Source organism: Ascaphus truei, chromosome 4, assembly GCF_040206685.1.
Source record: "Ascaphus truei isolate aAscTru1 chromosome 4, aAscTru1.hap1, whole genome shotgun sequence".
In the NCBI taxonomy this organism is placed as follows: domain Eukaryota; kingdom Metazoa; phylum Chordata; class Amphibia; order Anura; family Ascaphidae; genus Ascaphus; species Ascaphus truei.
In genome coordinates, this window is record NC_134486.1 from 386,447,741 (window position 1) to 386,472,738 (window position 24,998).

Here is a 24,998-nt window from a genome sequence, read left to right on the forward strand (position 1 = left end):
CTGCAAATTCTTTGCTGGTCTTTTGACAAACTTCGGTTCACGGACCAATATTCGGATGCGAAGATGGTGTACTGCACCGACACACTTTATTCGACCAAATACCCGGTATGTACCTGGCAGATACCTGGAATGCGCCGCTCCTCACCTCTGACAAGCCCCGTTGCGTTTGCCTTCCCAGCCTGGGTTCATGCCTGGCTGATGGGCGGCTGATCTGTTAAATGATAATGATTAGGATTTAATAGGCTGCAATGCTTCGCGTGTCTACCAGATGGCATAAATTCATGAATTGTAATGCAGTATATATATATATATACTGTGCAGTATTGCAGCCAGCGGGAATAAAATGCTTCAATCCCTGCCTGGAAAATACCTCAATGCACTCGGGCAGAAAACAGTCACAAACCTCAATACACCCGGGTATACCCGAATTCGTGGGACTAGCCGAGCTCGAATAAAGTGTGTCGCCAGTGTACGTAAATTGCAGTGAATGTTTGGAAATTCGCCATCCGCCACCATTTGGAGAGGCAGAGGGAGAGAGAACCTCCTCCTTCCTCATGAAAGTCCCAAGTGCTATAAGCATCTCCCCAAAATCACTGGTATACAACACGTGGAGACACCTGTACACATAAAGGAGCACACCTGGGATATATACGCTAATTGTGTATATATACAAAGTATATTTAGATTACTCCTATTCGCACACATCTCGGGTACCTTCGCATCGGCCCAATCAAATGTCCTTATGAATGGTGGTGGTCAGCGGTATTACAGGATTCCCTCCTAAGTCCTTTTTTTTCCTTTCCCTCCGTGAAAAAAACATATTTTGGGGTCTGTGTTGGAGCAGTTTTATGCTACAATAATGTGATGTTAACTAAATGCAAATGAGGTGTTTTCCAATGTTGATTTTGCACATGATTCACTTTCAGGATACCACATTAACTCTGGGAACACAACATCCGTTCCTGTGTTAAGTAACGTAATGTTACGAGACCTGGTTTAATGGCACTGTGTGGATCCTTGAGTATTTATGGCTTTCCATCTTGCTGTTTTGAGTAAGACTATTCTATCCTTAGATGGCTGTGACCACCAAAAAGGAAGGACTTTTACTGCTCTTGATACATTTACCACAACGTGGTTAAAGTTCAGTAGTCATTACCTTTTGTTCCCGGAAGAGAGGTATGACGGGCAGGAAAAACTTGTGGGAATTGCTCACATATAGTAATCCTTTAAGAATGCATATGATTAGTCGTCTGCAATATTCCACGCAGACTAAACTGTTTGGCGTCACTTGTGAGATCAAGTGGTTGTGAGAATTTCCTAGGTCAGGAAAAATATAGCGAGTGGCACATTTGTTAGTGATGGCCTTTATGAGGATGGCTACATGAAGTGTATAAAATAACAATGTACATCAGGCCGTATGCGTAAAAATTGATTGGAGGTTAGTGGCCCCTCCTCCCAGGGTTTAAGCTCACCCCACCCCACTTTTTAAGTTGCTGGTTTTTCCATGTACCTGTGCAGGACAGGACCACTGAGACCATTCTCCCTCCACTGCAGCGGTAAAGGAGAACTTTCCCAGGTAGTGTTAGGACCTGCATACTGGTCATGCTGTGACGTGGCTGCAGGCTTATAACGCTTTGGCCAAAGGGTTTAAAGAAATGACCCTTACTCATGAGAATAGTTAAATACTTCATGTCTATTGTCACATGGGATGTAGCATTGGGTATTTTTGTCTTTTGTCGTATGCTTAAAAAACCTGATCTCCCCTAATTTGCCAGCATCTAATTTAAAATGGAGTGACGCCTAGAGCTGCTAATCCTGCAGTTGGTGGAGTGGGAACAGAGTGCAAGAGGCTGCTGCATGGTACCATGGCAGAGCGGGTGAGTGTGGAACTCCACCAAACGGGATATATATAAATATTTTATGGTATGGGTTTAAGTGAGGATGCAAGAAGCTTGGTGCCAGCGGCTGTGCCAGTGTGGTAAAAGCTATTTTGGTTGTCGCTTTGACTGAGGGAACAAGTGTAGACAACAGCTGTATAAAAATGAAACCAAATTAATTGTGTTTATTTGATAAATATGGTGCTATTTTTTAGTAGTTTCTATAACTAGCAGATTTATTCACATGAGCTCATATCTATTGTTCCAAAATGTTGTAACAATAATAACGGTAATTGTGGCCATCACTATAGTGGTGAATTTAGAAAGTGGCCCTTAAGATCATTTTGCTTTTGATATGCCTGATGTACACGATCAGTGCTCATAGAGAAACGTTTTTACTGGGTACTGGGTGTATTTGTGTGTGCATATTTATCAGCAAACTACACAAGGAAATGTCTTTTTAGGACAAATATCTCTGGGCTGTATTTTAGAAAGATTTAAACAACATTTATGCTGTAAAAGGGAAGGATTTGCTCATCTATCCATTTTTCTTTCAAATGAAAGTAGAACGGTAACTTTGGAAAGAAATAGTAGTGTTACTCTGGGTGTGAAAAAAATTAAAGATAGGGGTAACCTGTACCCCTTAAGTAAAATCACACTTTGCCCGCTGAGGATATTCCTGAAATTTCCAAAGCGTTGTGTCGTGTGTGTGTGTGTGTGTGTGTGTGTGTGTGTGTGTGTGTGTGTGTGTGTGTGTGTGTGTGTGTGTGTGTGTGTGTGTGTGTGTGTGTGTGTGTGTGTGTGTGTGTGTGTGTATGTACACAGACACACACTATTTTTACTTGGCTTCCATGGTTAATGTGGCAATCTCTGGTGGCCAATTTAATCCATCCCCAGAAGTATATTTTTGAGGGAGCTTGATCAGGAGTTTTAGGCAGCAGAGAGAGAGCCTCTTCTGCAAAGTACTGCTTTAACAGTTTCACTGCCAGAAAGAACTGCAAAGTATTGCAGTACACTACAAAATGTTGCAGGTCCCCTAGCAGCCAAAGGGTTAAAAACGCTGGTAAAATAAATGTTTTTTTATGTACAATGTACAATCATTTTAACGTTACTTTAAAAATATAAGAGCGCAACAAATCTACACCTGTAATTATGAAACGTTAATAGGACAGTCATCCATGTAGTATATAGTTCACAATTATGTTCATTATCTGTAGACACTGATGTATTAAAATAGCAGAACACGTATTTGCCACGCTATTGTTCTTTATATAGTGCAAATTAAACCCTTCGCTGTCAAAACATTCATGTCACGTGATGACTTAGTAAAACACATATATATAATTGGAATAACCATACTTAACAGAAAACTGCAGACAAACAAATCCAGAAAATGGTCAGGAAATAGAACGGGATTTTGCCTCGCAGGGCAGTGTCATTTACATGCTGATCCGCGAAAACTGTTGACAACAACTTATCCCCCAGGTTACTATAAATGGCCACTTATGCCCCCCGAAAACCATCACAATACAGACAAATTATGTTGCCAATGCCAAGATGATTTCACGGTTTTATACCTTGGGAAAATCTGAAGAATATACAAATTAGCAAAAGAAAGCAATTCTTCCAAAGATAATTGGCTGAGTTAAGAGTACAAAGACAGTACTTAATAAATGTAGGATTTCATTTAACAAAAGGTATTACAGAAAAAAAGATGACGAAATTGCAAACAGTACATTGGGTTAGACGGTGTGTAAAATAAGAATGAGTAAAACCGAAAACCTATACATAACCACACAAAGTCTTCTAGTAGGTTTCCTCCCAGGAGGTCATGGGTTGAAAGTATGACACACACACACACACACACACACACACACACACACACACACACACACACACACACACACACACACACACACACACACACACACACACACACACACACACACACACACACTCTGCACCCCCATAATTGTTTGCTCTGTGAGAGAGACTCCAGATACCTTGACAGGCCTGTAGGGTGTGTACTGTCTGTAGCTTGTCACATTCCCTTGACCAGGGACATTTTCATAACCTTAGGCTATAAACCGCAGGCCTGTTTTTAACAGGCCATAAAAACAAATCTTTTGTAACCAACGTTAACCTCTCGTGTTCCAGATTAATTCAAATACTTTAAATTTAATCATTTCTGCCATATTCATTACACTTGGTTTAATCAAGAAGTATAAAATATTCAATACCTCTCTCTCAGTAATTAACAGATGAATGGTACCAGCCTCATCCTACTTGGATTAATTTACTGTCCATACACAGGTGCAATGTCAGAGGCTCCTTTAAAACCTTGAGGGTAAAACACATTTTCCTTTTATTTGTCATAATTTGTAGTATTACACTATGACAACTGAATGCACTTGCAGAATTAAGGAACGCATATGAGGGCTTTGAAACTTGGATCTAAAAAAAAAAAGCAAGAGAAAAATGTAACTGCTTATGGATCAGTAAATAGATGGGTATAAAGGTGCAGCATTAAAGGTTTGTTACAATGCATATCATGAAAACGGGAGAAGAGACAAACCCTAAACAGAAATATGCACTCCTATCTGTCTCATACTTATAATATAGGACGGTCTATACGGATATGTACCCTGAGTGTAATCTAATCAACCTATAAATCCTAACATTTATTCGATATGCTAAAATATAATACTAATGAAAAAACCCCGAGTAATAATATCAATAGATCAGAGGGGAGAGAGGGAAAAAGAGGGGAATAGTTCTACCCAGACAGGTAGGTGCCAGCACAAATCTAAGATAGATGACAGCTATAAGAGTACATCTGACTCTCGAGAGGCTGTTAAACTGATGGATAGAAACTACAGCTATAGTGCTGGGAATGGTCTTGTGTATAAATCTGGCAAACCAGCTGTCTCCCCTAGTTAGCACACAATGCTGATGTGCTGAAGCTGTGCTGGGAAGAGAACATTAGCAATGCCTGATAATTCCCTAGTATGCACAGTAATCCGATCGCTATGCCTGATAGTCACTGTCTTCTGATAGCACTGAAGATGAACCCATCCACCCAAGTGACCATTAGCTGTAGTAGGAAATCCCATGTCTTATGGCTGTTATATACATGATGCGGCCGTGTGGCCGCGCGTTCCTATGCGATCACGCGTGCACGTGCCGCATGCTTTTCCTGTATATAGTGCCGGGAGCTGCAGGTACGTGTATATATGTGTGTGTATGTATATATGTGTGTGTGTGTATGTATGTGAATATGTTGTGTGAGTGAAATGAAGTCTTAAGTAAGAATTTTTTAAATAAAAAAAAAAGTTTAATAATTTTGTTATTTGTGCAATTATTTACGCCCCCCCTCTCCCCCCCCCCCCCACACATCCATACATACACATATACACACATACACACTAATACATACATTTGAGCGCAGGCTCGAAAACATTAATTTCTTCATCTTCGCCGCTGTCTGTCGGCTCCCCTCTCCCTGCCGTGCGTGCGGCCTTTCTATAGAAAGGCTGACTAACGTCAGCCAACTAAAAATCCGCACCCGCCACTATAAAATGGGTCTTAGTCACTCTTAGATCAGTCACTCTTTTTGTAACTGGTACATAAATTAAGAGTTCACTGATACATATGGCAAAAAAATGATAAATCCCATATAATCTTAATCTATATCATCTAGAGCAGCTATCTTCCTTTCCCTAGTCATGCACAGTAAAGTGATAGTATAAACATCATATTGTGCTAGGAAGAAACGACTGCCATTCTCTTTAGGACATGCGCATCGGGACTGGGTTCGCTATTGTGCACAATGATTAGTTGCTATTTTCCTAGCACAGTTGGCATAATCTGCTGCTGCTGTTAATAGAGGTGATGGTAGCAGAAGCCCCTAGCTTGGTTTGACATTAAGATCCCCATAAGCTCTCATGGTTACTGTCCCACACTCAGTCACTCCTCCCACCCATTGTGGCCAAGCACTGCCATCTACAGCACTTACTCCCTCACCTACTGTCTCTGTAAGTTCCCCATCAAACCTCTTAGATTGTTAGCTCTTCGGGGCAAGGATTTCCTTTCCTATTGTCTGATTTTGCTGCACTTGTATTATTATAACTCCCTGTACTGTATTCTTTGTGAAGCGCCGAGTACACTTTTGGCGCTATATAAATAAAGACATACATACAATACAATATACAGCAGACAACATACAGAGCTGCTGTTGCTCTGATGGATGTTATAAAGTCCTGTACAGTAGGTAGGAAAGTAATTGTATGAATAGGAGACTGTGTTATTATTCTTAGTATTTTCTATGCTGTCTGCTCCAACTATTCTAATTAGTTCACATCCTGAAGATGCAATAATGTATCTGTTTTTCTATTTACGTAGCTGAGTGATATAGTGGTTAGTTTTTCGCTACACACATACAGTACTATGAATACATCACTAAAACACGGGATTTCCTAGTACAGCTAATGGTCACTTGGTAGACGGATTTACCATCAGTGCTATCAGAAGACATGGACTCTATCAGGCGTAGCGATGTGATTACTGCATACTGGGGAATGACTGTATCAGGCATAACTAATGTTCTCTTCCCAGCACAGCGTTTGCTACGTCAGCATCGTGTGCTAACTAGGAGAGACAGCTGGTTTGCCAGATTTATACACAAGACCACTGGCCTCTTCCCAGCACTATAGCTGTAGTTAGTACCTCAGATTAACAGCCTCTCCAGTAATTTGCAGTCTTATACTGTAGCTGTCATCTATCTTAATATCTACTTGTTCGGTTAGAACTATTCACCCTTTTTCCCCTCTCCCCCTCCCCTGATCTATTGATATTATTACTTTTCATTTGTATTATATTTGAGTATTTCCACATTCTATTAGATCTAATACAAGTTGGGTTTTATAGGTTGATTATATTACATTGTCCATTACTATCAGGGCACATTTATTTATTTTTATTTATAAAAATGTTTTACCAGGAAGTAATACATTGAGAGTTACCTCTCGTTTTCAAGTATGTCCTGGGCACAGAGTTATAAAAAGTACATGGTTACATTAAAAGAACAGAGGTTAATATCCGTATAGACTTTCCCATATTATAAGTACAGTATGAGATATATATGAGTGCATATTTCAGTTTAGTGTTTGTCTTTTCTCTCCTTTCAAACATAGAGCCTCATCCCCTGTAAGAGGGACAAACTTATCGTCAAAGTTTGAATCTGCTCCAAAAATTGCAATTCTTCGAAAGTTAGAATTTTTGCGAATTTGTCGTAAAATGTTTGATTCACTTTACTTAAAGCGTGCAGCTCTACTACCTAAGGCCAATAAGGTTCTCTTGCTCTCTCTCTCTTCCACCCCCTCTCTCTTCCACCCCTCTCTCTTCCACCCTCCCTCTCTCTCTCTTCCACCCCCTCTCTCTCTTTCACCCCTCTCTCTCTCTTCCACCCCCTCTCTCTTCCACCCCCTCTCTTCCACCCCCCCCTCTCTCTCTTCCACCCCCCTCTCTCTCTCTCTCTTCCACCCCCCTCTCTCTCTCTCTCTTCCACCCCCCTCTCTCTGTCTTCCACCCCCCCTCTCTCTCTCTCTTCCACCCCCTCTCTCTCTCTCTTCCACCCCCCTCTCTCTCTCTTCCACCCCCTCTTTCTCTTTCACCCTCTCTCTCTCTGTCTCCTATCTGTCTCTCGTTCATAAAAGCAAACCTTAATGGCCTTAGGTTGCATGATTTTGCTTGTTTTTTTTCTGTAATGCAAACAAGCCTGGCATCCAACACACTCAGTGCATTTATTGTAGCAGAGTTAAAAGAAATGCTCAATGTTTTGGGGTGGTCTCCTTCTTCATGTACAATGCAACGTTGTTCATTTCTTTCACCTCAGCTACAATAAATGCCTTGAATGTTCACCTGACTGATATTCCTAATCTCGGGTGAGTCAGAGCCCAGCATTTGTTTGCAGTATCACTGACGAGGCTTTAGGGATTTCCTCGGTATTAAAACCACTGCACCAGATCACGAAGGACGCTAATGAACGTCCCTACCCACTTGTATTTTGAGTCTGTTTTCAGACAAGTCACTGGAAAGGTCACTGTACCAACAGCAAATATTAAATGCAGACGGGGTTGTACATCAGCTCTCAAAATAATTGGTATGAGTGTGTATTTTGATTTACTGTATAATAGCAACAATGTATGCACCAACCAGTCAGAATACAGTGACCTATAATACAATAGGGAAAGGAATCCAGTGAAGTTTACAAACTCAGTGAGATGTACAAGGTTTATTTATTTTTTAATTGGTGTTTTATGACATTGTGAGTGTTACTTAGGGTTATGGCACAGATGTCTAGTGAACTCCTCAGCACTCCTCAGTTACAGATTTCTATTGTAACATAGTTTTCAGGTTGGTTTGTTGCATTTAATGTTTCCTTTAAATTGGACCACATCATTATAGTTCTTGAGACACAAATATATACAGGTTTACAAGACTACAAATCGAGCCTTCAAATAAATGCAGCTTAGATATTCCTGAGGCAAAAAAGAAGCATATTAATTAGGCCAAGACATGGAAGTTTTTCTTCTGAGATCACCGTCACACAACTGACACACCGACTACGCATTATTACCTGTAATGTTAAAAATGGTAGTTATTTATTTTAAGTTCTGTCACAATTCTGTGAAGCGAGTGTAAAAAGATGGGAATAAAAGGCCGTCAAAGGCTTCAGTTATCTGCTGCACTATCTGTTTTTATCCATTTAGGGAGTTATGTACTGTATGTAAGTCCCCCAGCTGCACAATCTGTGCAAAATAGAAGCTTAAAGAGTGCACCAAGTTTAGCAAAAAATAAATAAATAAACCAGCTTTCTGCAGGACCTTACTGTTTCATAAATGTGGTGCAGGGTTTTGCAGAACTTTTTGTCCTGGTTTTGCAGCCATATAACCCCTTTCAAATCATCTTTTTTTTCCCCCTCTAGTTAATTAACCTTCAAATTATATGGTTGTCTTAAACAATGTTATATATTTTTTTTATTTGCTCACTGCAAGAAAAAGTTTTGAACCCACAAATAAAAAAAACATTAAAAGAATAAAGAAATATCCATCTTCCATTTAGTTTAACCCCAAAATTTGCAGAAGAGAGTTTTTAGTATGTGGACTGGTATGACCATGGTTGAATACTAATAATGGGCTTAGTAAATGAGTGTGTGTGTGTGTGTGTGTGTGTGTGTGCCGCTGATCTCTTCCCTGCTAACATTCCATGATGAATCTTTGAACACTTAGCACAATAAGGCTGCGCTTATAGTGCCGGCGGCGCGACAGCGACGGTGACGTCAGGCTTTGGTTGCTGGAAAAATCAAATTGAGATGACTTCCAGCGATCGCGACCAAGCTGTCGCTCCATTGCGCCGTCATGTCGTGCTTACTATAAGTGCATGCGAGGACGGCATTGTTTTGACGCAATGTCTCTGTCGCTGGCACTATAAGCGCAGCCTAAGAGAGCGGTTCCAAGTACTGGCAAATTTGCAATTGCAACAAATTGGGCAGAATGATGTGGAGACAAAACTTTTGTGCCTAGAGCTTTTTAATATATTTTAACTGTGAATTACCTGTGTGTATTAGGTGTATATAGAATGTGTATTATATGCGCTAGTTTACTATATAGTGTCATAATTTCCCCTGATAATGCAGACACGGGCTCATTTGGAAGTCCTGGGTTTGTGACAGTCACAAAGCTCAAGTAAAAGAGATTTCATTTTCTAGCTTTCCATTTTGTCCTATCATGAATAACACTGCTGTTATTGTGTACAGTATTACAGGGGTCCTTGTGTTATGTTATATATATATATATATATATATATATATATATATATATATATATATTTTTATGTATGGAATTTTTAAGTGTTTACAACACTAAGGTGCTTCTGAAAAAACATTGGTGAGCGGTAGAGAGTAGGTTTTTGCTTTTATGCCATGCATTTTCTTTCTTACCATATTTGTTTAGAGTTAGAGATGTTAAACCTTTTCTCTTTTCTTGTTTACTTCCAGTTCGTACTTTTCCTTCTTGACACAACAGATGCTAAATCTCTTCAGCTATCCGAGAAGACTACGATCATTCTTCCATCGGGGAAATACCGCCACACTGATCTAATCTGTGACAAATGTCCTGCTGGTACCTACGTGTCCAAGCACTGTACCAAGTCTGCCCTCCGAGAGTGCAGCCTTTGTCCCAACGGCACCTTCACAAAACACGAGAATGGGATTGAGAGGTGCCATGTCTGTAGACACCCTTGTGGACAGCCCATGGTTGAGAAAACACCCTGTACTGCCTTGTCTGACCGCGAGTGCTCTTGCCCACCTGGTGCATTTCTTCTCAACGACACCTGTGCTCCTCACACCGTGTGCCCGATAGGCTGGGGTGTCCGGAAGAGAGGAAGCGAGAGTGAAGATGTCCGGTGTAAGATGTGCTCCCGGGGTACCTTTTCTGATGTGCCTTCTAGTGTGATGAGATGCAAGACCTACACAAATTGTTCGGAGCTTGGTCTGGTGATGCTAGAACCTGGTACAAATAAACATGACCATGTTTGTGGACCCCTCTCTTCCTCTCCTTCTACAGATGTAAATTCTACACGCACTGAATATGGTGAGTTTCCATTTTTTTAATCCTCTTAATGTGTGTGATTGTGTGTGTACGTGCATATACCTAAGGGGCTGGAAAATATCACCAGTATTCACAAGTTCGTCCCCGTTTACACCCACACCAATTCCCCTTTATACGTACAGATTCTTCACCAACCCCCTCCTTCATAGCCACATAAATCCCCCACCCCTCTTCATACCCACATAAATCCCCTCCCACCCCCCCTCTGGACCGGACAGCTTAAAGGCAGGGAACTGCAATCTGTGTGAGGGGTGTGTCCCGGTCACTCCCCACTTGAGCCATGATACTGGCGCCCCACAAATGCCTTGCACCTAAAAGAGACAGACCACGGCGGCAGACGCAAGGCATTACAGTAGGTCAGAAGATCCCATTCCATGCAATAAAAAAAAGATATTTTAAAGAAATAACACGGGCAATAAAGGAACATTTTTGCTGATGGATAAATAATGAGACCCCAAAAGTACATTTAAATGAATGTAAGGTTCATTTAATGAAGAAGTGAGATATGTCATAGGGTTATCTTTTTTTATTGAGACAAATGATTTGGTCCTCATTACCGTGACGTTCCCTTCCAGAGGGGCCTAGTTTCCTTTCAATTTCCTGGTGCTCGTAAACTAATTGTATTGTATGTTTTTATTTATATAGCGCCATTAATGTACATAGCGCTTCACAGCAGTAATACACGACAGTCATATAAATAACAAATAATATAAATAACAGGTCATGGGAATAAGTGCTTCAGACATAAAAGTAACATTTCGGAAAAGGAGTCCCTGCTCCAGGGAGCTTACAATCTAATTGGTTGGTAGGGAGAACGTACAGAGACAGCAGTAGGGCGTTCTGGTAAGAGCGTCTGCAGGGGGCCAAGCTTGATGTATCATGCATAGTATTAGCCACGGTGCAAGTGTGTCTTAAGGTGGGTCTTAAAGGTGGATAGAGAGGGTGCTAGTCGGGTATTGAGGGTAAGGGCATTCCAGAGGTGTGGGGCAGTCAGTGAGAAAGGTTTAAGGCGGGAGAGGGCTTTAGATACAAAGGGGTAGAGAGAAGACATCCTTGAAAAGAACGCAAGAGTCGGGATGGTGCATAGCGAGAAATTAGGGCTGAGATGTAAGGAGGGGCAGAAGAGTATAAAGCTTTAACAGTCAGTATAACAATGTTATGGCACGAATCTGACAGCAGAGATCTTTGATGGGCATATAAAATAAAGGAAAGAATCACAGCAGGCAGCATAAAAACACCCTGTTCAGTCTGCATTCAAATGTACTGTATTTGTATTTATCTAAAGCCAACAATGGATGCAGGATACTCCAAGAAGGACAACATAATACAGGGAAAATCTAGTATAATACGTGTATTAAACATAAAAGCACATTAGGAAAAAGAACCCCTGCCCCTGAGAGCTTACACTGTGGCCAATTCCAGTCTTCAAAACCACCCTCCTCCAACAGGTCAGGTTTTAAGGATATCCTAGCTTCAGCACAGCTGGCTCAATCAGTCCCTGCTTCAGCACAGGTGGCTCACTCAGTCTCAGACTGAGACGCTGATTGTACCACCTGTGCTGGAGCTGGGATATCTTTAAAACCTGACCTGTTTAAAACCTGACCTGTTGGCTGGGGGTTGTCTTGGGGACAGAAGTTGAGAGTTCCTCTAAGCGATGGAATCTCATTTATAAAACCAGTTATAAGGAACTGTACTTTTAAATGAAAGCAAAGTAGCTGGATGGCCGTCCAAAGGTTTTTTTTTTCTTTCATACCTGTACTCGCTTGTTCTACAAACAAAGAGCTTTTCATGCAGTTTGCCTGCCATTTGGACCCGGTTTCCTGAAGGTGTTCTGCAGCAGGTGTTTTGTTTGCTGATAGCTCGTCTGAACTGGCTGAGAGCTCAGGCTGCTGCCAGTGTAAACAAGTGAGCTCATAATGCAGCTCAGCACAGTGCTGCAGATATTAAGGTTTAAAAAAAAAAATATGTAGGTGCAGTATTCCCCCCCTCCACGGCCTCAAGTATAGATTGATCATGAAGTAGCCTGCACTTCAGAGCTCTGAGCTAGATCTTTCCACAGGCCACCTCATGATTCCGTGCTGGGCATTCTATTCTAATACTGTGTGTGTTGTACTCCTTTCATTCTAATTTTGCACATCGATCCCCTTCTCGGGCGTCAACTATGGAACGACTTTTAAGTTAACCCAACTTCTCCCCATGGTGTTACAGAGCCGACCGATGTTTACAATGAGACTGCAAGGAATGAAACCAACTACTTGAACATGACCGCCTTGGACGACCAAGATACGGAGGACCACCAGCAAAAGCACCATAAAAACCCTATGCAGGTGACTGAGGTCGAGCAGCCAGGAGTGGTGAGGAAGGGAGGCGAAGGCATTAAGAACACCGGCTTCAAGACCACTAAACGAGGACCTCCCCGCCAGAACCCGCACCATTTTGACATTAATGAGCACTTACCCTGGATGATCGTTCTATTCCTGCTGCTAGTACTTGTGATCATTGTGGTTTGCAGCATCCGGAAGAGTTCCCGGACCCTCAAGAAAGGACCAAAGCAAGATCCCAGCTCCATTGTCGAAAAATCCGGCTTTAAAAAGTCAACCGCACTGGTACAGAACCGGGAGAAGTGGATTTACTATTGCAATGGGCATGGTGAGTAGAAACCTTTTTTTTTAATTTGCTCTTTGCTTTAATGGTGCATGTCCCCCAAAGTGATCTATTTAAAAGGTATGTCCTTTAAAGCTGCAGACCAAGCAATATCCTTCATGTGTTTTTTTTTTTTTTTTTTTAAATAAATCAGTTCTGTACTATGAGGATATGGAAAATAGCTGAAGCGCTCAAATGCAGGTATATCTCAAAATGATAATAAGCCAGACCACTGTACCAGGGTACTAACTATTGATATCCCTGTACTATGAGAAAATACTTGTAGCATTTTTTTTAAAACAACCCTGAATGACATTTATGTATTATAATGTAACATGCATTTTTTTTCTATAGCAACCATTTACAAAATCACATCCCCTTCCTCTTCTGAAACAGGCTCTGGCACACCCCTTTTTGAGCCCTGCCTTCTTTCTAGCAGTGTACCAATTATATCTAGTGACTGCCTGGTCACATGATCTTCCCCACAGAACTTTGCATCTTTGATCCTCTTCTGTTACACTGACAGCCATTTAGTGAACCCCTGAGCCAAATCTTTGCCGATCGATCACAGGAGAACGGATCGATCGTCAATTTAGCTAATTACTTATTCTTGTGTGGATTGTATTGATGCAAATATTAAAGAGGGAAAAATGTAAATAATAAAAAAAATGGCAGCTTGGACTGCTGCTTTAAAACAGATTATCAACTGTTTTTTTTTTTTAAATATATTTTAAAAGGCCCAAAGCCAGCAGTAAAGTGTGAACATGACGACTCCTGCTCTTTTGAGTCTTTCTATCTCTACTCCCAGGCAGCACAGAGCTGATTTCCATGCAGACTCCAAAAGGTCTTGTCAGAAAAAATGTCTTGGGCATCTCATAATGTTATTTAGGATCTACAGTACTAATATTACAAAGTGACAGAGGATTGATTAGCAGTCATATTGATCTACTGTAGGTGTTGGGCTCATTTTGAGGAATAAAATAGTCAGTGAGCAGCATAAAAACTAGAGAGATGTGACAACAGAGACCCTACTGTACAATATCAGGACATCTTACAAATAATAAGCATTAAAGCAGCAGTCCCAGCTGATCACCATTTCTTTGCACTTTCCAGAACTTTTTTTTTTTTCAGGATATTTTGGAAAACGAGAGGTAAAATACCAGTGGTGAAACATTATATGTATTAGAATGGTACATGGTGAAAATATACAGTACCTCTATCTCTCGCATACCTGCACACCCACTAAGATATAACTCACAGTAGTGTGGTTCATTCAGTTCATATGAAAATGCAGGTATGCACAGGGTATGCTGCCAATCCAAAACAGCGACCCATCCAAAACAAATGTATTGAAGCCTTCGCGTGCGCTTATAGGAGGAGCGACGGATTGGTCGCGATCGCTGGAAGTCGCTTCAATTTGATTTTTCCAGCGACCGTAGCGTGACGTTACCGTCGCTATCGCCGGCACTATAAGCGCAGCCTAATTCAGCAGCAGCAACGTATTCTTATATTACTAAGGTAACATTATTTATTGCTACAGTTTACAGCTCAAACTGGTGGAAATATTGGTAACAAATTATCCCAAACAGGAAAATGTTACAAAGATCTTGCACTGCTGGGGAAGTGGGCTAAAGCCTGCTATAGAAATCAAAGGATGCTCAGTATATTAAAACTAATACAAAATGGCATTAAAAGTTGAATTTTAAAATAAAAAAAATGTACAGACATACCCCGGTTTAAGGACACTTACTTTAAGTACACTCGCGAGTAAGGACATATCGCTCAATAGGCAAACAGCAGCTCGCGAATGCGCCTGTCAGTACGTCCTGAACAGCAATACCGGCTCCCTACCTGTACCGAAGCTGTGCGCAAGCGGGGAGACTATAGAGACTGTTACAACTGCGTTATTTACATCAGTTATGCACGTATATGACGATTGCAGTACAGTACATGCATCGATAAGTGGGAAAAAGGTAGTGCTTCACTTTAAGTACATTTGCACTTTCTATACATGCTCTGGACCCATTGCGTACGTTAATGCGGGGTATGCCTGTAGTAAGTATTCTCTAATACTATAGAACTGATTTATTTAAAAAAAAAAAAAGACCACGCAGGATATTGGTTAGATTGCTCCTTTAAGACAAGACAAACATAAAAAGGTCCAGTGGTAACACAAACATAAGGTAGAAAACTAAAGCAACATCCGAGCCTCGATTAATCTGTCTGGAAAATATTTCCAAGGCTGCTTTCAGAAATTATTTAGCAATACTCCTACTTCTGTATCCCATTAAAAATGTCCCTTTCATGCACTATTAGTTAACTATCGTTCTTTGTGGAAAATAACCTTTAACATTGTTGTTTCTCTGTTAAATATAAACATTTGACACTGTCTGAATTTTCTTTATTGCCAAGTCAGTACAGCTCCCAATAATTCAAGTAATTTCCCCCACCCTAATAAAAAGGTGTTGTAATGATTAGTGTAGGGAGTAGGTTGGAGTTTCCAGAATTGTTACTTGTATCATTGACTGCAGGAAATAAATGTGTTATAAATTGGGAATTAAAATATGTGCTTCTGTGTACGCTATGGAAATGTTTTATGGGACAGGAGGAAGTAAGCATTTATTGAACTTATGTAAATTAGTCTAAATAACAAATATCACTTGTGAGCACATTCACGTCTCAGACAGGTCTGCAATCCTGTATTTCCCCATTATCTCTTTAGCATACAATGTTTACACTGCAGCCTGCGATTCTGGGAAATTATATGCAAGTGAGCACTCAATGTCACTTTTTAATTGTAGTAAAATTCCGAAAAGTTCCCCTTAAAATAATTAGTTATGACTATTTACAGCTTTGGAGTGTGTTACAATTAGTTTGGAACTGTGCTGACATCTGGTTTGTGCAAACTTGTTTTGTTTGTGTTTTAACACTTTCTTGAGCCCCCTCCGGTAATAACTGTTTGTTAAAGATGGACTACAACTTTTTTTAAGATCTTGCCCAATTTGTTAGAAAATCAGTGGAACAATATATCACCAAGTTACTATTTCTTCGCTACAGTCAGGAGGCAGCGGTCTTTTGTTTGTCCTGGTATTTATAACACTGGAAGACTGAAGTATGTAAATATTCTTTGGTAATGGCGCTGGCTGCTGCTTCTTCTGAAACTGCACAAACTTGCCCATTTCCTTCACTCTTCATCTAATGCTTGAGATCAGGGATTCGCTGTGGGATCACCAGGGGTTTCCGCAGAAAAATAGGGTTATGGCTGGAGATGAGCAAACCTGTCCGCATCCGATCCGGGAATTTCCCCGGACTTTTCAGGCCAATTCCAATCCGCGCGCTAAAATCCAAAGTCAAATTTGATCCACTTTAGCCCGTTTTGGTTTCTTTGAAATCCGTCCATGGGGCTTGGATTCTTGGATTTTAAAGAATCCGACTTCGGATACAAAGTAAATGCCCCACTATTTATATACTCCTCCCCCCATTATAATTCCATGTGATGGATTCAGATTCAGTTTGCAGGTTCGGATTCCAAATCCGTCGGATGGATTTTCAGTAATAGGAAAAAACCCGGAATCTGCCTTTTTAAGTCGCGGTTCCAGAGAACTGGCCAATCTGCGTCGAATATAGGTGGTAAATGTGTCCATCTCTAGCTATGGCAGATATTTTATGCCAGTGGTGGTCAACTCCAACAACAGGCCAGGTATTGGGGTTATCCCTGCTTCAGCACAGGTGGCTCAATCATTAAGGTTGAGCCACCTGTGCTGAAGCAGGAATATCCTGAAAACCTGACCTGTTGGTGGCCCTTGAGGACTGGAGTTGACATCCCTGTTTTACGCTAAAAGACCCAATAATTGTAAACTTTTTTTTGTTTGTTAAATTTTTTTTATTTGATCGTTATGCTGTAATGTTATATGTATAGGTAGTAACAGCAGGAAACAGGACAGGTGTACACTGCGCTCAATAAAACAATCAACACATTGATTCCTTGTAAACCTTCTTTAATCCCATTGTCATCAGCCATGCTTCTTTTTCCATGCCTTCAAGACCTGTCTGGAAGCCGATCTCTGTAATGACGCATTTCTGAAACTCTGCAGTGTGACTACATGACACTCCATGCACGCGTATCCCCCCGGAAATGGCCAGGAAACTATACACTAAACTGGCACCCTCTCTCCACCTTCAGGACATTTCTTAAAACACACCTCTTAATCGAAGCACATGGGTAGCTCCGCTGGCTGACACTATACATCTCATATGCACTGACCTTGGCCCCGTGCAGACGCACTTCCCAGAACACCCTCCTGCTGTGTCTGTGAGTTCTCCCTGCTTACCACTTAGATTGTAAGCTCTTCGGGGCAGGGACTACTTTTCCTATTGTTTTATGTGAATCACTTATTCCCATTGGGATTTCATATTACGTCACGTGTATTGTAGAGCTCTATGTACTTGGATGGCACAATATATAAATAATGATATACATACATACATACTGTGATGCCGACACCACGTTGCAGTCTCTTTTATCCCAAATGAGGCAGGAAACGCTGTATTTCTCTATGCTTGGGGTTTATTTACAGGGATAAATAATACGAATAGGCCCACCGTCCCTTTAAGAAAACCAAATAAAATCCTATCCCTATTCAGGGAACTAACTGACTTCTCAGGCCCGTACTATCAGGGCCACCAGTTAAGCCGGTTGTCAGCCGCAAAACATGTACATTCCATACAAAGTCTCTGCAGATAATTACAAAGCGCTTGCCTTATCTTTAGTCTTTTAAGGTCCTCTGCAACCAGACGTCACTGCTTCAGCATGGCTCTCTCAGCAGTGTCTCTCACTCTCTGCAAGCTTCTTTAACCAGCTCCTGGTAGCTGGGGAGCTCCTCTGTCTCCCCCTTCTCTGGGGAAAAACCGTCTCTCTGTGACTTGCTGCTTCCTTGTTTTTCAGGAATTCAGGCCAGGCTGATTAATTAGATTTCAGGTGTTCTTGACAACTCCAGGGAGGATTAACTCTTTCCAGCACCTAGATGCCAGTGCCGGTATCATAATACATACATACATACTTCTTGTATATTCTCTGTCTACATCCCCCAACCACTTTGAATATAAACTCTCTTAAGGCATTCTTGCAATGTTTTCTTTTATACAGTATTAGATGCACGTTTGCCTATGTGTTATGGCCTTGCTGTTTACATGAGTAGCTCTATAAATAGAAAAAAATAATACAGTGCAACACAATACAACTATAGAAATCTTTTTGCCCTATACTGTATACTTGCTGTTTATATTTTAACCGGCTCTGTCTCTAAGGCTGCAATGCGCGCGCGTTTGCAACGCTCTATTTTGTAGCAACGGTTCCTAGACCACATAGCACTTGTACATGCACTAAAGTGCGCTTGCCATTATTCAGAATAAACAGCCATTATTCAGAATAAATAGCATTTTCTGTGAATAAGCCTTGATAATCAGTAAGTGGATCTCCACTTTTAACTGATCATTCAAGTTAAATTAGTTCCATTGCTGAAACCAATTAAATTTATTTTAATGAATTGTTTCCATTTGTATACAGTCGATCACACTAGGAGGAAATGCTGCCGTTCTTTTTGTTCTGCAGACATATTGATGTTATATGAAATAACAATTAAAATGCGTATTAAGGGTATAGCACGCCAGAGTTGTTTCACTTACAATTAGTAGGGTTGCTTGTTTAAATGTGCCTCACTTTTCTAGCTTGGGCTCAATAGCAGATAAACCATTCGTCACATAAAACACGGCTTGGGCCTAATCTGCCTCGGCCCTTCCGATCGCTCCATAGGAGAGCAGGGCGCGATCTCCCCTAAGAAAAATTAACATCTTCTTTTTGATGTAGCTACTGCGTTATGGGGCACCCAGAGTGCTAGAACTAAGGGCACTTGTAGGGTTAAGCAGGGGTTCTCGACTCCAGTCTTCAAAACCCTCCAACAGGTCAGGTTTTCAGGATATCCCTGCTTCAGCACAGGTGGCTCAATCAGTGGCTCAGTCTTAGACTGAGCCACACAGAAGTGATTATATAGGCGCTTCCACGGAGAGTGGTCCCTAACAATAAAGTGATCAGCAATTAGTGCTATAATACAAAGTGTATAATAAATGTGTCAATATCAATTAATACAATGTGCAAAAAAGGTGCAGTGATACAAAAATAAATAAAGTTGCAACTCCCTGCAAAAACTGCAATTCTTCTCACAATCCAGGGGGGAGCATGGGAGAAAATCAACAGAAGATAATATCTAAGTGCAGATGGTTGTGGAAAGGTCAGAGATTATAGCGGAGTCTTGGCTCATATAAAATGCTTATTCACAGTGTATAAAAATTAAAAGCGCGACTCCAAAACTGTAGCTAGTTCTGTGCTTCGGTAAATACAAATGTTTTATGGTAAAAGTAAGTAAGAAACGCACTTACAATAAGCACGATAATAACAGGCAAATATCACATAATCGTGGACATCGTGAGAAGAAACTCTCACCGCCTCCCTCCCTGCTGTGAGTCTGGGGACCCCTCCCCAGCTGGTAGCCTCCCTGCTAGTTTGTAGTCTGGGAACGCGACCGTGGATGCTAGTGCCTGCAAGAACCTCCCACTCTACCGGTTTCGCCAATGTATTGGCTTCCTCGGGAGTCTTCGACTGAGCCACTAATTGAGCCACCTATCCTCAAGCTGGGATATGTCTTGAGGACTGGAGTAGGGAACCCCTGGGTTAATGAACCCCTGTGCCTTGTACATTTCCCTAGGAGCCTGCCCTGAATGACACATGGGAGATTTCCTGGACGCCAAATTCTTATATCTGAACTTTCTTTGTGCAGTCTTAATGTACTGTGTGCCCCTGTTGCTTTGATAGGTATATATATATATATATATATATATATATATATATATATATAACCTGTTCATTTGCATCCTTACTTGAATATGTTTTCCCTAATACTTCTGTTTGTATGTTACATTTCTTTTTTACTTTAAGTGCATAACATTGTTCAGTTAATTATCTTCTATTTGTTCTGGAATACTGGCTTCTGAATTTCCATTTTATGGCCAATTAGGCTAAACCTTAAGCTGTAGGAGAGAGACGTATTTATTTTTGTACCCTTAACATTTGCAGCCGTTTGTGCAAAATCTGTCTTTTGTCAGGTAGCTCCCGTAATTAATGATCATACAAAGCTGTAGCATAAAAGTCAACTGAGCAGAGTATTCCCTGGGGACAGAGCTTTATGAAACCACCTTTTCATTTAGTGGCTGTCGATTCAAGCCGTTTGTCTCAGCTGATTTACCCTGGGTCATACAATTCTTGGATCAAAGAGGTTGAAACCAGCTTCACAATGTTTTAGATGTGGGCGTTGCATTTCTATTTAGAGGTTATTAATGTACCAAGTGTATGACTCAGTAGACTTTAATCCTCGGGAAATCCCTGACCAGGGTATTTGCAAACCAAAATGTTTTTTTCTTGTGATTTGTGTACTACTCCGCCCAGTTTGATGGAGACAGGTCTCTTTGATCTACAGATGTAGCAAGACCAAGTGTCTTCAGGGGCCGCAGCCGACCGCGGTCACGGCACTTTAGGATTAACGCTATGGGGGCCTTCCCAGTAAGAAGCATGAACATCATGCGGACAGACACGGTCTACGGCGCCGATGACTTTCGCTTCTTCGGCCATGGTGCCAGGGACGGGAGAGTCTTGCTACATCTGTATAAGTGAAACCATGTACAGAACCAATCCTCCCTTCCAAAAATATTCGTCCTTTACATTTGCACTCTTCCTTTTTTTAACCTACATGCATCTTTCCCTGTCAAATACCTTCAGTTGCAATCTCTTGTCTTTGCATGATGATGGGATTTAGACCCTTTTTTTTTTTTGCCCACCATAAGATTATTGCTTTTGCTTGATGACCACAATAAGTTTACAGTATAGAATTGCCGAGCAAGTCCAACCTGAGCTCACGAGGACGACTCTGCTGTTTTTAGTGTGTTTTCTGACTTGGCACTTCTTTATTCCGGGCTTCACTGTGAAACCTGTGTGATACATCAGGAAAAATCTTCTGGGGAATGTTTTATATTCAAAATGGATAGGAAGCTCAAAGGGAAACATTTTTTCGTGTTTTAGTTTGCATTCAACTTTCCAGAATGCGGTTTAATCATCTTATGACATGGGGGGGTGGGGGAAATTTGACGAAACGGGTTTGAAGAAATGTGGAAATGTAGATTATTTGATGTTTCCTGAATTTTAGTGTTTCTGAGATGTAGTTCCAGGAAGCTGTATTCGTCCTGGAGTAGTGTACATTCATTGTAGGTTGCGATTGCTGTTGGACAGTGGGCAGGAGAGTTCTTGATTGGTGGAATCATAGTGGACAGAACTTTTGAAACCTCACAGGTCGCTTTTTCAAGTGTGCATTTTAAGAGAAACTTTGTAGCAAAGTGATTTTGATGAACCTTCTGCAGAGCCCACCCCAGTTGGCATGAATCATAATTGCTTTATTCTTGTATAGCAGTGACAGTGTTATGCAGCGCTGTACATACAATTTTTGCAGGCACATGTTCCTGCCCCATAGAGCTTACAATCTATATTTTTGTGCCCGAAGCACAGGATGATAGTGACTTGCTCAAGGGGACAGGGAGCTGCCATCGGAATTTGAACCAGGCTCCTCTGTTCCAATCTCTGTGCCTTTACTCACGGAGCCGCTCCTTCAGCCTATTGGGAATTTTTGTAAGTGGTTGTTCAGCGCTACATGCAAGTCCAAATCTCCACTTTCTGAAGCAATCATACCTGAATTTAGTGTAATCCCTTAGTGGCTTGTTGGCTAGTGCAGTATTTTTCATGTAATTTATCAATGGAATGAGATGTATTAATACAGATGCAGCCAGGGATATTGCTCCCACTTGCACGTTATTGTGGAATAGTTTAACTCTGTGATATTCTGCGTTATATCGCTATATTCTGCATTATGACGTGGTAAAACTTAGCTGGCTATATTTTGTATTCCACGCAGATGTGTTTTTAGAAGGAGGCTTTTGAATGTATATTTTATAATCAGTGAAGCATATCTTAAATTGTGACGCAAATGTTAAGGCTAGACCCAATGTTTAGTAAGCGGTGCTGTCCCAGCGCTGGAAGGTGTCTTAGGCTAGGTCCATGGAAACCGCTCGTGTCCGTGCGCATGGCGTCACACACATTTAGGGGGAGTGTTTTTTGTGGCCATGCTTGACAAGATGGGGGAGGCATGTCTTGGGGCGTGGCCGTGACGTCACGGAGCTGGTTTGCCCTCATTGGGCGAAACCGTTCACGTGACCTGGCCGTCGTGCTTTGGAATCAAATTGATCTTATTCCTCGTTTATGGGCGCAATAATTGCCTTAAGGCATTGTGATCGCGCCACGCGCGCAGTCGTCCGTGCGGTCTCGCTGACCATGGACGCGGCCTTATGGAATCGCACTGCTTAGTAAACATGACCCTACATGTTAGAGTGTTCTCACTTTACGGCAAATCAAATGTGTGCTTCTAAATGGAACTGGAAGAGTGAGTGTGGTAGCTGGTTCTCATTTGGTATCGCCTTTTTTAGTGCGTGATCGAGCCTTGAAATGTTTGGCAAATGTCAATAACCACCATTTTCCGTGTTTCAATTTCAAAGTAGTCTAAATTGGTGTCCTGACGTTTTTATGTTTTTGTTTCCTTCCTTTTTCTGCATTGCAGCTTTGGTATTATTTAGTGAACCAACAATCGTTCTTCTTCATAGATACAGTCCTTGCAGGATTCTACCCTCTCTCTCTCTTTGTCCACCCGCTCTCGTCCTCTTTGTTCACCCTCTATCCTCTATGCCCCTATCCCCAGCGCGCGCTGTGGGAACAGGATCCGCCGCTGTGTAGAAATCGCGATGCGTGACCACATTTTGTAAAGGCAAGTGTTTTGTCTTTACTAGTGGCGACGGAGCGCTGGCCACGTCACGGCGGCGGTTCAGCCAATGAGGACGAACCAGCCATGTGACGTCACGGTTGCGCAACCGCCACGCCCCCCCCCCCTCATCCTCCTCAACGATCTTGTCTTTCCCCTCACAGACCACAGATCGCGGCTTGACAAGGTGCACGCGCCGCCAGGCGCTCCGACCCCAACGCGCGCGGAGAGACTGGGGCCCTAGCCTAAAGCTGGTGGGGTAGGAGCTTCACAATGACTACCAATGTTCCTCTTAGAACTGTATAATGTAGATTATAGATTTCATGTCCACCCATTTGTTTTCTCAACACTTTGCAGGCTCCCATGCTTGCACTTTCACTCCACATGTCCTTCATTCTACGTATCACCCAAATAATTTATCCTAATTAATATTTACTACAAACACATTGGAAATTCAACATTACACGGCATCAATTGATATGTGGAACTAATATCTACAGTAGGGGCCTGTTTTTTTTATTTATTTTTTCTGAATAGATCATTCTGTATAAAACTACAGTACCGTGTCCCAGAATTTGTAGTGAGACTTCAAATACTTGAGACGTACTATGCCCCTTTTTAATTAGGTGACAATGTGTTCATGTCAGTAAAAGACTATATAAACCAACGATCCATTACCAATGCGCTTTAGTACTGAGTTTCTCCGGGAGAAACGCATTAGAAAAAAAATCTAAATAAATAAATAAAACGCCATGTCATATTGGGAAGGGGCAGCAGAGCAGAAAAAGTTACTTTTCTGCACATACTAGTACTGTAGCTGAAGCTGAGGGGTTTATTCATTAAAGTGTGAGATTAGCCGTGCATAGTTGCCTTAAAGTAGGAGACACTTTATAAAGCTACAAATCGTGGGTTTTCGCAGTTAAGAATTATATATACACACAGTCACGAAAACATTAACTCTGCATTCAGTGTTTATCTCAAATGCGGACGTGAGAAAGTAATAGCCCTCTCTCCTTGTGTATCTCTGCCATTAGATACCCTGGTACAATTTGGGGTAAAACACATTCAAAAAGAATTATTGATGCAAAAAAAACATTTACATGCACTTTTCATGACGAAAGTAATTTGTTTGTGAGAAGCATTGATCTGCTTCATTTGACACTGAGAGGTGCAACATAAGAAGGGGCCTGTGTATAAAAAGTACTGTAGCTAAAGGCTATGTTGTTGTGTTGCGATGTATCAAATCGGTTTTGATGTCGGAAAACCGAGGCGCAGGGGGAGGTGGCCGGCACGTGATGCTGCCATACTTTTCAATGGGATCTCCCGCCGCGCTCATCCTTCTGGGCTGAAGCACTTATTCTCATGATCTGTTATTTGTAGTTATTTGTTATTTATATGATTGTCACGTGTATTACTACTGTGAAGCGCTATGTTCACTAATGGCGCTATATAAATAAAGACATACATACATACATGCATATCAGCACATGGGTGGGCTTATCTGAAGAAGGGGCTGCGACCCTGACAATTTATTATTTTTGTACCTTCTTATATGATTTGAATTTAGCAGCAGCCCTGCTAAAAGCTATACCTGCATCACCTCCCCTTATTTACTCCTTCGATAATGCGTTCATATGTACACCATACAAAGAATAAAGAAAACGTGCACCAATTTGTTTAAAAAAAAAACCATCTTTATACATAGCCCCCAATATTTGGGAGTTTCCACAGGTTCTTAAAGGAGCAATACAGGTTTGATTTTTACTTTATAGCTATTTTTTTATTACAGGATTGAAGCAGAGAGTCTCCGGAGCTGAACTGTGTTACTTCTGTGTTACCACTGTAAGGTGGTGCGGTATCTATGCAGGCAGGGAAATAGTGTGCCTAACATAATGGCGGCG

General features: G+C 41.4%; 1 protein-coding gene across 1 annotated transcript in view; it reads left to right on the plus strand.

The window, feature by feature from the left end:
• The window catches only part of TNFRSF21 (TNF receptor superfamily member 21), a 99,150-nt gene that overhangs the window by 14,859 nt on the left and 59,293 nt on the right, over nucleotides 1-24,998 (plus strand). Inside the window, exons 2-3 of the mRNA XM_075598499.1 lie at nucleotides 9,934-10,528; nucleotides 12,755-13,195. Of these exons, the coding sequence (XP_075454614.1) occupies nucleotides 9,934-10,528; nucleotides 12,755-13,195 (1,036 nt within the window). The remainder of the gene's footprint in view (nucleotides 1-9,933; nucleotides 10,529-12,754; nucleotides 13,196-24,998) is intronic.